Below are 17,416 nucleotides of genomic sequence, written 5' to 3'. Positions count from 1 at the left end.
TACCAAATTCATTGATTAGCTCTAATAGTTTTCTGGTGGCATCTTTAGGATTCTCTATGTATAGTATCATGTCACCTGCAAACAGTGACAGTTTTACTTCTTCTTTTCCAACTTGTATTCCTTTTATTTCTTTTTCTCCTCTGACTGCCATGGCTAGGACTTCCAAAACTATGTTGCATAATAGTGGTGAGAGTGGACATCCTTGTCTTGTTTCTGATCTTTAGGAAATGATTTCAGTTTTCCACCATTAAGAATGATGTTTGGGGCTTCCCTGGTGGCACAGTGGTTGAGAGTCCACCTGCCAATGCATGGGACACGGGTTCATGCCCCGGTCCGGGAAGATCCCACATGTTGCAGAGCGGCTGGGCCCGTGAGCCATGGCCGCTGAGCCTGCACGTCCAGAGCCTGTGCTCTGCAACTGGAGAGGCCACAACAGTGAGAGGCCCGCGTACCGCAAAAAAAAAAAAAAAAAAAAAAAAAAGAATGATGTTTGCTGTGGGTTTGTTGTATAGGGCCTTTATTATGTTGAGGTAGTTTCCCTCTATGCCCACTTTCTGGAGAGTTTTTATCATAAATGCGTATTGAATTTTGTCAAAAGCTTTTTCTGCATCTGTTGAGATGATCATATGGTTTTTATTCTTCAATTTGTTAATATGGTGTATCACACTGATTGATTTGCGTATACTGAAGAATCCTTGCATCCTTGGGATAAATCCCACTTGATCATGGTGTATGATCCTTTTAATGTGTTGGTGGATTCTGTTTGCTAGTATTTTGTTGAGGATTTCTGCATCTATATTCATGAATGATATTGGTCTGTAATTTTCCTTTGTAGTGTCTTTGGTTTTGGTATCAGGGTGATGGTGGCCTCAAGAATGAATTTGGGAGTGTTCCTTCCTGTGCAATTTTTATTTATTTATTTATTTATTTATTTATGACTGTGTTCGGTCTTCGTTTCTGTGCATGGGGTTTCTCTAGTTGTGGCGAGCGGGGGCCACTCCTCATTGCGGTGCGTGGGCCTCTCACTATCACGGCCTCTCTTGTTGTGGAGCACAAGTTCCAGACGCGCAGGCTCAGTAGTTGTGGCTCACAGGCCTAGCTGCTCCGCGGCATGTGGGATCTTCCCAGACCAGGGCTCGATCCCGTGTCCCCTGCATTGGCAGGCAGATTCTCAGCCACTGCGCCACCAGGGAAGCCCCCTGTGCAATTTTTTGGAAGAGTATGAGAAGGATGGGTGTTAGCTCTTCTCTAAATGTTTGAAAGAATTCACTTGTGAAGCCATCTAGTTCTGGACTTTTGTTTTTTGGAAGATTTTTAATCACAGTTTCAATTTCATTACTTGTGATTGGTCTGTTCATATTTTCTATTTCTTCCTGGTTCAGTCTTGGAAGGTTATACCTAAGAATTTGTCCATTTCTTCCAGGTTGTCCATTTTATTGGCATAGAGTTGACTGTAGTAGTCTCTTAGGATGCTTTCTTTTTCTGCCGTGTCCGTTGTAACTTCCTTTTCATTTCTAATATTGACTTGAGTCCTCTCCCTCTTTTTATTGATGAATCTAATGGTTTATCAATTTTGTTTATCTTCTTAAAGAACCAGCCTTTAGTTTTATTGATCCTTGCTATAGTTTTTTTTTTGTTTCTATGCCATTTATTTCTGCTCTGATCTTTATGATTGCTTTCCTGCTGCTAACTTTGGGTTTTGTTTGTTCTTCTTTCTCTAGTTCCTTTAGGTGTTAGGTTAGATTGTTTATTTGAGATGTTTCTTGTTTCTTGAGGTAGGCTTGTATAGCTATAGACGTCCCTCTTAGAATGCTTTTGCTGCATCCCATAGGTTTTGGATCGTTGTCTTTTCACTGTCATTTGTCTCTAGGTATTTTTTGATTTCCTCTTTGATGTCTTCAGTAATCTCTTGGTTATTTAGTAACGTATTATTTAGCCTCCATGTGTTTGTGTTTTTTACCTTTTTTCCCCTGTAATTGATTTCTACTCTCATAGTGTTGTGGTCAGAAAAGATGCTTGATAGGATTTCAGTTTTCTTAAACTTACTGTGGCTTGATTTGTGACACAAGATGTGATCTATCCTGGAGAAATTTCCATGTGCACTTCAGGAGAAAGTGTAATTTGCTGTTTTTGGATGGAATGTCCTATAAATATCAATTAAATCTATCTGGTCTATTGTGTCATTTAAAGCTTCTGTTTATTTTCATTTTTTGGACGATCTGTCCATTGGTGTAAGTGAGGTGTTAAAGTCCCCACTATTACTGTGTTACTGTCGATTTCCTCTCTTATAGCTCTTAGCAGTTACCTTATATATTGAGGTACTCCTATGTTGGGTGCATAGACATTTATAATTGTTATATCTTCTTCTTGGATTGATCCCTTGATCACTATGTAGTGTCCTTCCTTTTCTCTTGTAACATTCTTTATTTTAAACTCTATTTTATCTGATATGAGTATTGCTACTCCAGCTTTTATTGATTTCCATTTGCATGGAATATCTTTTTCCATCCCCTCACTTTCAGTCTGAATGTGTCCCTAGGTCTGAAGTGGGTCTCTTGTAGACAGCATATAGATGGGTCTCATTTTTGTATCCATTCAGCAAGGATGTGTCTTTTGGTTGGAGCATTTAATCCATTCACATTTTAGGTAATTATCTATATGATGTTCCTATTACCATTTTCTTAATTGTTTTGGGTTTGTTTTTGTGCGTCTTTTTCTTCTCTTGTGTTTCCCAGTTAGAGAAATTCCTTTAGCACTTGTAGAGCTGGTTTTGTGGTGCTGAATTCTCTCTACTTTTGCTTGTCTGTAAAGCTTTTGATTTCTCCATTGAATCTGAACGAGATCCTTGCCGGGTAATCTTGGTTGTAGGTTCTTCCCTTTCATCACTTTAAGTATACCATGCCACTCCCTTATGGCTTGTAGAGTTTCTGCTGAGAAATCAGCTGTTAACCTTATGGGAGTTCCCTTGTATGTTGTCATTCTTCCCTTGCTGCTTTTAATAATTTGTCTTTAAATTTTGCCAATTTGATTACTATGTGTCTCGGTGTGTTTCTCCTTGGGTTTATCCTGTATGGGACTCTCTGTGCTTCCTGGACCTGGGTGGCTATTTCCTTTCCCGTGTTAGGGAAGTTTTCGACTATAATCTCTTCAAATATTTTCTCGGGTCCTTTCTGTCTCTCTTCTCCTTCTGGGATCCTATAATGTGAATGTTGTTGCATTTAATGTTGTCTCAGACGTCTCTTAGGCTTTCTTCATTTCTTTTCATTCTTTTTTCTTTATTCTGTTCTGCAGCAGTGAATCCCAACATTCTGTCTTCCAGGTCACTTACCTGTTCTTCTGCCTCAGTTATTCTGCTGTTGATTCCTTCTAGTGTATTTTTCATTTCAGTTATTGTATTGTTCATCTCTGTTTGTTTGTCCTTTAATTCTTCTAGGTCTTTGTTAAACATTTCTCGCATCTTCTCGATCTTTGCCTCCATTCTTTTTCCAAGGTTCTGGATCATCTTCACTGTCACTATTCTGAATTCTTTTTCTGGAAGGTTGCCTGTCTACACTTCATTTAGTTGTTTTTCTGTGGTTTTATCTTGTTCCTTCATCTGGTACATAGCCCTCTGCCTTTTCATCTCGTCTATCTTTCTGTGAATGTGGTTTTTGTTCCACAGGCTGCAGGACTGTAGTTGTCCTTGCTTCCGCTGTCTGCCCTCTGGTGCATGAGGCTATCTAAGAAGCTTGTGCAAGTTTCCTGCTGGGAGGGACTGGTGGTGGGTAGAGCTGACTGTTGCTCTGGTGGGCAGAGCTCAGTAAAACTTTAATCCACTTGACTGCTGATGGATGGGGCTGGGTTCCCTCCCTGTTGGTTGTTTGGGATGAGGTGACCCAACACTGGAGCCTACCCAGGCTCTTTGCTGGGGCTAGTGGCAGACTCTGGGAGGGCTCACGCCAAGGAGTACTTCCCAGAGCTTGTGCTGCAAGTGTCCTTGTCCCCACGGTGAGCCACAGCACCCCCTGCCCCACCTCTGCAGGAGACCCTCCAACACTAGCAGGTAGGTCTGGCTCAGTCTCCTATGGGGTCACTGCTCCTTCCCCTGGGTCCTGATGCACACACTACTTTGTGTGTGCCCTGAAAGAGTAGAGTCTCTCTTTTCCCCAGTCCTGTCAGAGTCCTGCAATGAAATCCCGCTAGCTTTCAAAGTCTGATTCTCTAGGAATTCCTCCTCCCATTGCGAGACCCCCAGGTTGGGAAGCCTGACTTGGGGCTCAGAGCCTTCATTCCTGTGTGTGGACTTCTGTGGTATAAGTGTTCTCCAGTTTGTGAGTCACCCACCCAGCAATTATGGGATTTGATTTTATTGTGATTGCACCCCTCCTACCATCTCATTGTGGATTCTCCTTTGTCTTTGGATGTGGGGTATCTGTTTTGGTGAGTTCCAGTGTCTTCTTGTTGATGACTGTTCAGCAGTTAGTTGTGATTCTGGTGTCCTTGCAAGAGGGAGTGAGAGCACGCCCTTCTACTCCATCATCTTGAACCAATCTCTCATATATTTTCTTAATTGTTTATCTTCCCCTGGCCCCAGCCCTCCCCACCCCTCTACCGCCCGACACACTAATTTAGGCCCGGGATTTGGGGCTGTTTCGTGCACTGCCACATACCTGGGATTGTTGCTCCTACAGTTGACCCTTGAACAAAAGGGGTTTGAACTTTGTGGGTCCACTTAGATGTGGATTTTTTTCAATTGTAAATACTATAGTACTACACCATCAGCGCTGGATGAATCCATTGATGCAAAACCACAGATATGGAGGGCCAACTGTAAAGTTATACTCAGATTTTCCCCTGCCTGAAGGGTTGGTGTGCCTAACCCCCAAGTTGTTCAAAGGTTAAGTGTAATTTGCAAGTTGTCAATAAATATTTGTTAAATAATGAATGAGTGAATGAATGAATAAATGAATTCCCTACCAATTTTCCCCCTCTCTCCTACTCTTTTACTCTCCCCATTATACTCTGTTCCTTCAACTGAATTTGTATATGAGATAAAGGAGGCCATCCTTTAAAGGAAGTTTTTCCTTAATCCTTTAAAGTTAGCTGTAATTTCTTTGAAAATAATCTGAATATTCTATACTCACCATCTTTACTTCTTCATGTCCATTCAGTGCCATTCATCCCTCAGCCCACTGAGTCTAGCCCTTACTCTAGAGAGGTGGCCTACGATTCTCAGAAAGAGAAATCACTGATGCTGAATGGAAGCTTTCAGTCTATTATTATTGCTAGAGTTCTTGTTTGATATGGCACTATTGACCAGTCATTTCTTCTTGACTGCTTCCTCCTTTAGATTTCATTATGCCTTGAAACTCTTTATTGACTATTCTCAGCCTTTTTCAGTCTTTTCTATCTCCAGCCATTCCTCATATACTTGCCTTGCCTTGCTGACTCCTTTCCGCTCTTCTTTGGATGCCACATTGTTCCTGGTGGGCTTATCCACTCTTGTGGCTTTAATTACCCCCTGAGTACTGCAGAATTGCAAATTTCCACTTTGAACCCTGACATCTAAGCTGAGCACAGAATTTTGTTAACAAATTTAAGACAACCTGCCTGAGACACAAATGAGACAAATGATTTAGAATGTAAATTAATTTGATGGGATAAGTTAGAGATTTCCCATAATTTCCTATTTTCAGAGTTTAATGATATTAAAAATAATTTTCTATAGGAACTGTCAATCATAAAGACAACTATGATGAAAGAAATATCTACCAATTTTCCCTATACAGAAATAAGATCTTTGGAATTTAGTAGCATCAAATCACAAAAATCAAGGGGCCAATTCATCATAGATTTTTAGTTTTAAAAGATAAAACTGACAATTGTATTTAGGTTTACATAATATTGGAATAAGTGAACCCAAACAAATAATTCAAAAGAGTTAGGAAAATATTCCATAGCAGCTTCTTCCATTCTAAGAGTTTCACAGGAAAAGTGGTTATGTAAGCAGCTAACTTCATAGGGACTTTCATGAAATAAATTTTACAGCCAAGGTACAAGGAAAGTACTTCTTAGAGAATCAACAGCTAGTATAATTAAAATGAAAGTTAGCTATGTCTCAGTTCTTTTAAAAACTTCAGTGAAACTATATAAAAGTGAAGCTGGTGAATTTTCAGACATTTCACATTCATTGACAATACAAAAAATTAAATGTCTGTAAGGTAGATGGAAATGATCACTTCATACATAAATTGTAAAACAAAACAAACCCCAAAACACAAGAAATTCCATTGTGCCATATTATAATTTAACGTTCTTCAATTAAGATCCTAGAATCTCTTAATTAAAAGAAACTTATTTTTCAGACCAGGGAAGTAATAACAGTTTGGAATAGGATGTGCTATATGCTGCCTGCGGTTGAATTTTAATAGACAATATATTAAGATGACATTCATTTAAATAAGCTATATTTTTTTCTGAGCCCTAGTTGGTGATGAATACAACTTTCATTTAAAACAGATGTAGCTTCATAAACATTTTCATGAAACTGGTTTCAAGAGCAAATTTAACTGGAGTCCAAGTAAAAATGAAATTAAAAACTTAGCATCTTTTCAAGATTTTCTATGACTCTAATTTGCTATATATTTTTTTCAGATATTTTAATCTAGTCCTTATTAAACTTGCACACTTGCAGAGCTTTTCAACCTGCTGATCCCAGGAGAATCTGACAGAGCTCCCTGGATGCTACGCATGCTGATGCTCCTTTAGAATGAGTTAATAGACTAGGTTTTGGAAAGCATCAATTATGATTTACATTTGAATGAAAATTAAACTCTTTCATTTATTTGCTCAGCTGTTCATGGAATATTGCATAAATTGGGTTTAAAATGCATGCGTTATCAATGTAACTGCCTTGCAATCCTTTGCAGTCAATAGGACTATAAATAAAACCCACTGTACTAAATGCATTGCGACTTGAACACCTCACTGTCTCAAAAGTAAAACCCTCTTTGGACTGGGAAAAAAAAAAATCTCAATGTGAGTAAAGTAAAAATCAGCATACGTCTGGTTTTCATACCTTTTGAATATTTTTTTAACAAGGTATAGGTGTAGAATTTTCAAGCATTTATTTTAAATGAGATTTTCATTAGTATAACTAGTTAACAATAGCTACAATTTACCAGTAATCTTCATTAAAAAAAAATTATGAAATGAAGAAGTGGAGCCTCAACTGACTTTAACCAACTTGTTTGGAATCACATAGTAAATGAGATTCAAACACCAATTTATGGTTACAAGTAATATTTGGAATCAGGTTTGTGTCTTAGTACTTTGATACCATTTTGAATATATAATGGCTATTTAAAGTCATTTCTAGAGTCTTATACCAAGGCCAATTTTATCTCACATCTTGTTACCTACAAAAATTTTACTCTAAAATGGAAATTTTATTACTGAGGAATATTTTTCTTTCTATACTCTGATCGGGATTTGATTTCACCCAGAAAAAAAGTATCTTAGATGTAACTGGAACCACTGGAATGTTCTGTGATTAGCCAGGGTGTTTTCCTAAAACCAACCTCAAGATGGCAATGGACATAGTACTGGCTTTAATTCCGGATTTTATATGAGGTTTGGTTATTCAGTCTAGCAAAGACACATAATGAACATGGTCTCCTGGAGATGATATTATGGTAAAATTAACTGGTTGGTTGACATTAAATGTCTTTCTTTTTAAAATCCGAGAGTATCAGATACCACCAAGACCCTAAATCTGTTCCTTGTCTATTTACCTTGTCAAACTACCACAGTGCTCAAATTAACCCTTTTAAATTTTATTTTATGTTAAATGGAATGACTTGCAAGGCTCAAATAAAAATACAGAAACTGTAACATTTCTCCGCTTGTTTCAGTGTATATAGAAATTGCTTTAATGTGTTTTTTGCCCTCCTTCTGCAAAATTAAACAAAGTTTGACAGTGAAATATTCCAATTGCTAGACCACAATATATGTATGAACTTTGCCTGATAGAACAGAATGTTGAAAGAAAATATTTCTCTAAACTCTGCCCAAATACGTTTTGTCTACTTGGGTGCCAAAGAAATAATAATGACAACAATGCATAAAACAGAATATGGGAGAAAAATGGAACATTTATCTCTGGAAGATGTGTCCCACGTTGCAAACAATCCTTTAACAAAATTATAAACTCGTAAACAATCATTTCCATGAAAGCACAATATTACGTATCCATACCTAATTGTTAAAAACTGAATAAAGAACCTCTCTCATGACATCTTAAAAAACCACAAAAAAGTCATTCAATAGTTATCATAAGTGTAATTCGGCTGTGTATTTCTCTGGAAATTGCAAAACACTAACAAAATCTAATAGACATTAAATATTTGGGTTGGCAAGATGGCTGGCTTCCAACCTCTCAAGATTTTGTTAAAAGTCATTTAATAGATCAGCTTAAAGTAATATTTTTAAACTAAAATTTGATTTACTATTAAAAAACAAAGATAAGATGTGAAATGTAAACTTAAAATCCCAGAGATGTAGGGATTGAAAATTAGCTAGAACACAGTAGTACTGCAAAATTATACATATTCTGATTCATAAAATCCTGGAAAATAATAGATAAAAAGAACCTTATTTTTTTAATGGCATGACATAATGATACAATTCTACAAGATAAAACTTAGTTGTACTAAAAGATAATAAATTAAGTACTTGAAACTATGAAGGATAACATGGAAGAGTCTCTAAGCTACACAAGGTCAGGGACCATGTTTATAGTGTTCATCTCTGAATCACCAGAGATGATGATTAGCATTGTGCCAGGACCATGGTAGACATGTTTGTTTACAGTTGAATTAGTAAATGGAACTTGTTATAATCATATACTATAACTGAAGGGGAATACGCAAAGGAACCATGACAAATTCAAAAGTAAAAGATTCTGGAAATAGTTAAGAAATTCTAAAGTTAACAATATTTTACTACTCCTGCAACTTCATTTGCTACAGTGGTGGTAATATAGATTTCCAAAAATACAGAATTGGTAAAAATTTTTTTCTACTAGAATAATATGGGATATAATCAGCAGGATAACTTTTTGCTGTTCTCGGTTTATCTTCCTCATACTCTGGCACCTCACCTTAAGTGGGGTCTCCCTAAGAAGACCTTAAACTCTTTAATTTCTCATTTTTCATTTTTGCGTAAATACTGATTCCTTTGTTCATTTAATAAATGTAGGTTGAAAACACACTTTAGGCTCTGAAGACACAACAATGGACACAAGACAGCAGTATATGTATCTGCCCCTCAGTGCCCATAATTTGTTTGCTAAATCTAGATGGGCTCTGTATTACTGACACAGTCTATTTGCATAATTGTAGTTTTGAATTTGTAGGATAAAGTATCAATGCGTAAATAATGAAATGGGACTTGGTGAAAGATAGGGATTAGTCATCATTCTATACCAGACAAAGTAAGGTCCAAGTGCCTGATTTTAAAAATCGTACTAGAATTATGATGACTGTGTTATTCTAAGACTTAAACCAAGGATTAGTAGAGAAGGCTACTGAGAATGTGGCTTATATTCAGTGTAGACAAACTAAAACAAGTAAAATTATATTGACAATAAGATTCTAAGCACAGGAGCTGGCACTGTCCTGGATGTTCTACATATAGTGTCTCTAATTCTTCTAGCTTCCTTGTGAGGTGGGTATTATTTTTCCTGCTAGGGAAGCTCAGAGGGACTGTATGGGTTCCAAACAGAACTGCCATGTAGCTAGCTATGACTGAAGAACCTAAGCCCTTCCCATTAGAACATTGTTTAGTTATTACAAGATGTCTGTGTCATGATGTACCAGTTATCTGTTTCAAAGCTAATCATAACTTTACTTGAATCTATATATATATATTAAAAGCTTGCCATATTTTACTTTATTTTCTCTTCAAAGTATTACTGAATAGTGAGCTAGAGCTCTATTGTGTTAATAAACTGGTCTAGAAGTATGGGGCTAAAAGAAGTCTTGGGAAGATTTTCCTTACAATCAAAATATTTAATCAACTGAAAACTTTAATTCATCCACTTCATTTTATAGATAAAGTGAGATTTCTGGAGACTAAATGAGATAATGTTAAGTTGTGAGACTAGATCCTATATTTTCTCATTTTCTGTCCATGAAATTCTTCTAATTCCAGATTATTTTGCAGTTATAAATGTCTCAGATTTTTGCCTTTTTTTATCAAAAACTGAAATAACACCTTTGATAGGCATCTATTTCTCTGTTATATTTCATAAATGATTTATATCAAGGTGTGCTTCAATTCAAACTCTTCCTCCTAGCTGGCTTTCTAAAAGGAATGTGGTGTATGTTACATTACTTCAGTTTTCCTCCCTCACTTCAATCCATATACTGCTGCCTCTACCCCCAATCCTATATAAACCTACTTGGGCCATCAGTGATTCAGGACAAAAGGACAACTATCTGTACTCTTCATAATTGTGTAGACTAGGAATTCATAACAGATTTTCCACAAGTGGTATAAAACCTCAAACTTTTTTTTGCTAACAAATGATTTCTTTAGGAAAATATGATAAAACAATTCACAAATAAGCTAAAAAATTATTGAAATGTCTTCATTCCGTTATCATTCTGAATGTATTTCCTTTAATACATTCATGGAAGTTACCTATCATCCCAGTTATACCATTAAGTGTGAAAGAGGGGATTTGGAGGGTAGGAGGCACACAGGGTTTGTTCATTGAGGTAACTTACATAAATAATATAAAATGTAAATCATATAATTTATCATTGAGAAAACAAAATATGAGCCAAGGATATATTTCTTTACATTTTTTGATTTAACTAGCATTGAAAGTTTCAAGGTTTATTTTGACTAGTGTCTGGCTTTCTAATTGACAAGCTAATTAGAAGGGTATGCTAGACTGCTTGTCCATACCAAGTTCACTGTGCAGCTGTCCTGGGGGAAAGACATACAAGGGAACTTGTTGACACTTGAAATTAAGCAGCACTCACCCGAAAAACTGTCATTTCTTCCAGCAGAACTTCTTCTAAATCATGCCAAGTCTCCTTAGGAATTGAAACTACTTTAAGAACGGTTCCAACATCTTTGAAAGAAAAGTGGAGAAGACCACAATTTAAATAGATCTGAACAGAGTTTAGTGTTAATGCATGAAATCAGTATTTGACCAGAAAGAACATTTTGACGTCAGCATTTTAAAATTTATTTTATTGTTACAGCATTAGTAATATATACAAATTCATTTCATGAAACTAGATAAAGTATAAACATAGCTATGGAATAAAAATAGTTGAATTTTTAGAAATATCTGAAGCTTTGGAGATGATTTTATCCTAAACCTGTGTAATTAAAAAAAAAATATATATATATATAATAATCACTAGGTTGGATTATTTGTATTTTTAATCTCAACTATCAGGTGTCTCAAAAACAAAACAAAACTAAACTAAAAATAATACCAGTTTGACAGTGTTGAGGTTTCTCAAAAAAAAACTAAAAATAGTATATGACCCAGGAATTTCACTCCAGGGTATATAGCCAAAACAAAACAAAACAAACCAAACCCAAAACACTAATTCAAAAAGATACATGTATTCCAATGTTCCTAGCAGCACTATTTACAATTGCTATCAACAGATGAATGGATAAAGGAGATGTGGTATATGTATATACAATGGACTACTACTCAGCCATAAAAAAAAGGAAATGTTGCCATTTATAGCAACTTGGGTGGATTTGGTGGGCATTATACTAAGTAAAATAAGTCAGACAGAAATACAAACACTGTACGATATCTGTTATACATGGAATCTAAAAAGTCAACAAATTAGTGACTATAACAAAAAAAGAAGCTGACTCACAGATACAGAGAACAAAATGAGTGGTTACCAGTGGGGAGGCAGAAGGGGGAGGGGCAATATAGGGGTGGGGAAAAAAGGGTTATTATGGGGTTATATGAAATCATCTGTGTGAAACTTTTGAAAATTGTAAAGCACTATAGAATGTAAAGAATCTTTCATTCTATAACAAAATATACTAAAAAAAGAAAAAAATTACCAGCTTGACATTACAAGTTTTTCCCATTTTTGTTATGCAACCAGGAACTACTATGAATACTTAAAATATAAGCAAAATGGAAGGAATGTTGTCAAGCAACAAAAGTAGTTAGAGCCTCAGAGCCTGGCTGCTCACCTTCTTCCCACGAGGAAGACTTTAGTAGTTAGAGGCCCCTAACAACAGCTCAATGACCATTACCTGATAAATGACAATAATCTGATTTCTCAAAGTAAATACCTTGGATTACTTATTACAGTGGTTTTTCAACAACTGGCTAATCAATTTTGGTTAGCAAATTGGTTTAATTAACATGCTGTTCAATCAACTTCAGAGTACTAAAAAATTTTTAAATTCAGAACCATAAATAATGAAAACTGTTAAAATAAATACATTTTATAGAGATTTAAAGCACTGTTGATTCATCGTTAAAAGAGGTAAATTGTTTTAATGATAAGACCTGGCACTTTTACTCTAAGTGCGGTTAAGAAGCTACTATTTTCCAGTATTTACAGATGGGTTCCTATTCTTGATAGAATAAAGAACAGAGATGTATTAAATTCAAAAATTTGACTCTTCAACATACCATTTCTGATCAGTTGATCAAATATTTTTAGCTTCAATTGGCTCATTTTAATCAAATTAAACAGTCTAATTATTCGAGAAGAAAATCTTACCAGTAAAGTTACACCAGAAAAATAATTCAATGTATTCATATGACAGATAACCATTTTCAAGGGATCAATATGATATGCTATATGAGACCAAGAAAGGTTGCTAGTGTATCCGTTGTAAAGTCAAAAAAAAAAAAATCCCTCTTTTAAGCAGATCCTTCTGTTTACAGGACCTTAGATTACTCATAACACCAAAGATTAAAGGTAAATTAGGTTAATATACTCAGTGCCTCTGATCATTCTCCAATACCCCAAAATAACTTTATCTGTGTTCCAGATCAAGTTTTACTGAGTAGTATTTCAAACAATTTCACACAAATTGAATCAGATTACTCAACTAGGATCAATGTGTAACTTACTTAAAAGATAAAATTACTGTAATCAATTTACTTTGTTGACAGATGACCCTGTTCTGTGCTGACCGATAGCCATCCACATCATCAGACATTCAACGTGCTCATGAAATTGGTTCCTTTAAAGACGGCTTGCGTCCAAGAAGAACTGAAAATTCATGATTAGGTTTCTTTGGTCAAATAGCTGGAAGCAAGCTTTTGTTGCATTGACAATGAGTGGGGGACTTCTCAACATGTTTAGGCCAGAGGTGAAGAAAAAGGTAAGTGTGACATTACTGAACAAGTTTAACTACTCTGTAGAGAGATCTAATTATAATTTGACATTAGTGATAAACTAATATTAATTGAAGAGAAATCCTATCATCTTATAATTTCTCAAGGTATTTATAACCAGAAGTTGATACTTGCAATTCATTGACTTTTATTGAACTCCAGGTCTCCCTGGGATTCCTTTATTTGATAGAGAAACTTTCTCACTCATAAAAGCAGACTGTAATGTATTGCTCAGAACCTGACACTTACACTTGATAACGTATTTCACAATTTTGTTATAAAACTTTAAGTCTTTAAAGCACTTACTGTGCAGTTGGCATTCCCCTGTACTTAATGCAATTTCTTTCTCTGTTCTCACCAAGGGAAAATAAATGTTATTATACAGGTTTCAGTGGAGCACTCACTCTGTTTCCTATTGATTTATTTCAGTTAACAACGTTAATGGAGACTAGGAATTTATTACCTTGGAATCTGACCCTAAGTAGCAAGTTTCAGATTTGTAACTGGTGCTTTTAAAAAAGTATTATTAAAGAGAGTAGGGTAAAAATAAAATAATATGTCATAAAAGCAATGGAATTCATCCTGAAAATATACCTATAAAATGTTTCTAATCATGGAATTGGTAAAAAATACGTCACTAAATGTCTATAGAAATGGATCTAAAATGTATCTGACGATTCCTTAGGTCCACTCTGTTGGTCTTCTGATGAAGTTTTATTTTGCTTTGTTTTCCTTCTCATTGTATGGTAAAAACACTAAACAAATTTTGTTGCCAAAATTTATTTTCTGGAAGATTTGCACTCTATGATAATTTTAAAGTTCGGATAATTTTGCATCAATATATTCTAGAACTTTTATTGAATGTCTTGGGATTTGAGCAATACATTTTTGTCCTGAAAAGCCACTGTTCAGAAAAGAGTTATGATTCAATTATAGACATTGATTGTTCACCTAATCAATAGCTTTACCTGATTACATTTATCAACTTTTGATTGAAAAGGAAATTTAATTTAAATTAATAAATATATGTCAACTTGCCTAAAAAAATAACACATTGGAATGGGAGAATGTTCAGGTTTTTTAGTCATTTATTAGAGGTTAACTATATCTTGAGAGTGACTATAAAGTCTTCCTTCAGTTCTTAGTATACTTAATTAGTTAGATGCAATGTTCTGGAAGAACATTTAGAGCTGAAGTTAAAACATTTACCTGTTCCAATAAACATGACATCATACTGGCCATCTTCTGCATCCACTCGATCTACTACAATTTGTGTAAACTGGTAATTTACGTCTGTTTTGATCATTATCGGCCGGTTATTAATAGGAAACACTGGGTTGTACATGGCTGGATGACTTCTGGCAAATGTTATAACATCATCAGGAAGGTCTTTTGTAGACTCAAATCCACCAAATGTTTTACTGGGACACTATTAAGATAAAGAAAATATTATCTTTTGATTAAAATATAATGAATAGGATTATAATTTATATAATATATGGCCTCAATGAGCTAGGAATCTAAATCTGTAATTTTTAAAGTAACTGTTAAACTAAAAAACAAAATAATTTTACTTAAATTAGTAGATGTAATATATAATGTACATTTTCTAAACATATTTTAAGTCTCGATGGGATGTCATCATTTCTTACCAAAAATTGCAAATGCATCTAATGAATTCAGTGTACAAGAGAAGTCTGATGCCTCTATTAGTGACAACACCATATACTTTATGTTTAAATGAAGTATTTGAAATAATGAGTGGAATATGTTATAACTAAATGCTATTAATCATTAGATTAGAGAAAATCAAAAATTTTCTTGAATGCATTTCATTTCTCCCTATGGTATTATGCTAAAATATAAATGCTCTCTTCAAAGTAAAAGACAATATAAACTATTCTTTATTGCCTTATTTTTAACATAACCCTGAAAAAGTACCATAAAAAGGACCAAAAGTATTATTTCTTTAATAATTACAGTAATTCTAGGGATAAGGAGATGTGTTATTCAAGGTGTTAACAACTTGCATGGCACAGAAACTGACCAATCAGAATGGACCAAGCAGAACAGATGATGGCTATAGGGAGAGCCAGACAGGATGCTGTGCTGTACACTGTCATAATATCACCTCTGGATTTAAATGCTCCACTTAAGGCAGTAAGACAAAAACAAGAAAATTCAGATTTTACTGTCTCTTTTCACTGCATTTAATTATGTGGTGCAAGCATTCAGAGTACAGTAACTCCAGTCTCTTGCTTTTTGTCTTACACTTAACTAATTTCTGCCATTTAATGTAAGAGTTTGAGAGCTGAAATGTAGTTGAGTGGTTCTTGATCTAACAAGAGGCTTAGAAGGAGAAATCAATTGTCTCTGCCATTACCTTAACACAGATCATTAATAATTCATGAGAAATGAAATAAAGCTATTTTGAAACGGGAAGAGTATCTCTTTATGAATATATATGTATGTAGTATACAGATACACACACAATAATACACTAATATAACAGTTAAGGGATTTAGGGAATTACTTTTTATTTAAGTAAATTAAAAAAATTATTTATTTAATGTTATAGAAATATCAAATAGCTGTATAAACTCGTAGAAGAAACGATAAAACATATTTTGTAACATTAATTTTTTTTGCTTTTCTACCACCATTTAAAAACTACTTGCAAAAATTTAGAAATGATTGCAAAAGAGACTTATTTTAGATTTTTATCTTACAATTTGTCTCACTTTCTTGCCTTACTTTTATTTTTGTATTTAGTATTACTTAAGCTGTAGGTTTTTCTTTAAAAATAAAGAAAATGCCCTTCTATTGACACACTGCTTGAAGGCCTCAATATGTTTTTCTCCAGTAGTGTTGATGGAACGACATATTCTCAGCTGCCCCCTTTTGGGATTAATGGATTGATCTAAGGGAATTTTATTCACGGAGCAAGGTGTTGCCTCCTCTTGGCAGCCCCTCCCTAATTCCTAGCTTAGGCAGTGCTTTCTGTCTTCTGCCTCCAGCACTTGGTTCATACTGCTGACTTAATGGACCATGTCATAACAACTCTCTATGAACAATGGGTGAGAATTCAGGCTCTAGAATCAAACTGCCTGGAATGAATCTTGGCTCCTCTCTTTGCCTCAGAGTCTTCATCTGTGAAATGGGAACAATTATTGGGCTACTGTATATACTATTTTATATACATAGACACACACACACACACACACACATATAAATATGTATGTATGCATAAATCTGTTAAAACGGGCTTCTTATAATCAATGGATAGTCTATCTTGTTCATTTTTTCTTCTGAAAGCCTATTCAGGTTTTTTACCTACAAGCTCCATCAGCTAGAAGTAATCTTTATGAAATGCTCATAAATAAGTTTAGCAAAAAATTTTACAGAAAATAAAGATTAAAAACATCCTATGCCTAATAAACTCATCTAAAAACATCATTTACTTGAATTTAACAATAAAACTGACATGAAATTAAAATAATGGTTAAACTTAAAGAACAAGTTTTTTCATCATATGAAATTATTTCCTTAAAGATTCTTAGGGTTATCACCTTCTAGAGAAATGGAAATAAAAACAAAAATAAACAAATGGGACCTAATGAAACTTAAAAGCTTTTGTATAGCAAAGGAAACCATAAACAACACAAAAAGACAACCCTCAGAATGGGAGAAAATATTTGCAAATGAAGCAACAGACAAAGGATTAATCTCCAAAATTTACAAGCAGCTCATGCAGCTCAATATCAAAAAAAAAAAAAAAACAATCCAAAAATGGGCAGAAGACCTAAATAGACATTTCTCCAACGAAGATATACAGATTGCCAACAAACACATGAAAGGATGCTCAACATCACTAATCATTAGAGAAATGCAAATCAAAACTGCAATGAGGTATCACCTCACACCAGTCAGAATGGCCATCATCAAAAAATCTACAAACAATAAATGCTGGAGAGTGTGTGGAGAAAAGGGAACCCTCTTGCACTGTTGGTGGGAATGTAAATTGAT

At 34.8% G+C, this 17,416-nt stretch overlaps 1 protein-coding gene across 1 annotated transcript in view; it reads right to left on the bottom strand.

The window, feature by feature from the left end:
- SEMA3A (semaphorin 3A) overlaps positions 1-17,416 on the bottom strand; it is a 231,017-nt gene that overhangs the window by 25,453 nt on the left and 188,148 nt on the right. The window contains exons 11-12 of the mRNA XM_060156161.1: positions 14,600-14,819; positions 11,031-11,122 (exon numbers count right to left, since the gene is read on the bottom strand). Coding sequence (XP_060012144.1) covers positions 11,031-11,122; positions 14,600-14,819 — 312 coding nt within the window. The remainder of the gene's footprint in view (positions 1-11,030; positions 11,123-14,599; positions 14,820-17,416) is intronic.

Source organism: Lagenorhynchus albirostris, chromosome 8 (genome assembly GCF_949774975.1).
Source record: "Lagenorhynchus albirostris chromosome 8, mLagAlb1.1, whole genome shotgun sequence".
NCBI lineage: Eukaryota > Metazoa > Chordata > Mammalia > Artiodactyla > Delphinidae > Lagenorhynchus > Lagenorhynchus albirostris.
The sequence above is the reverse complement of the archived record's forward strand: the minus strand, read 5'-3'. Positions and strand labels throughout refer to the sequence as shown.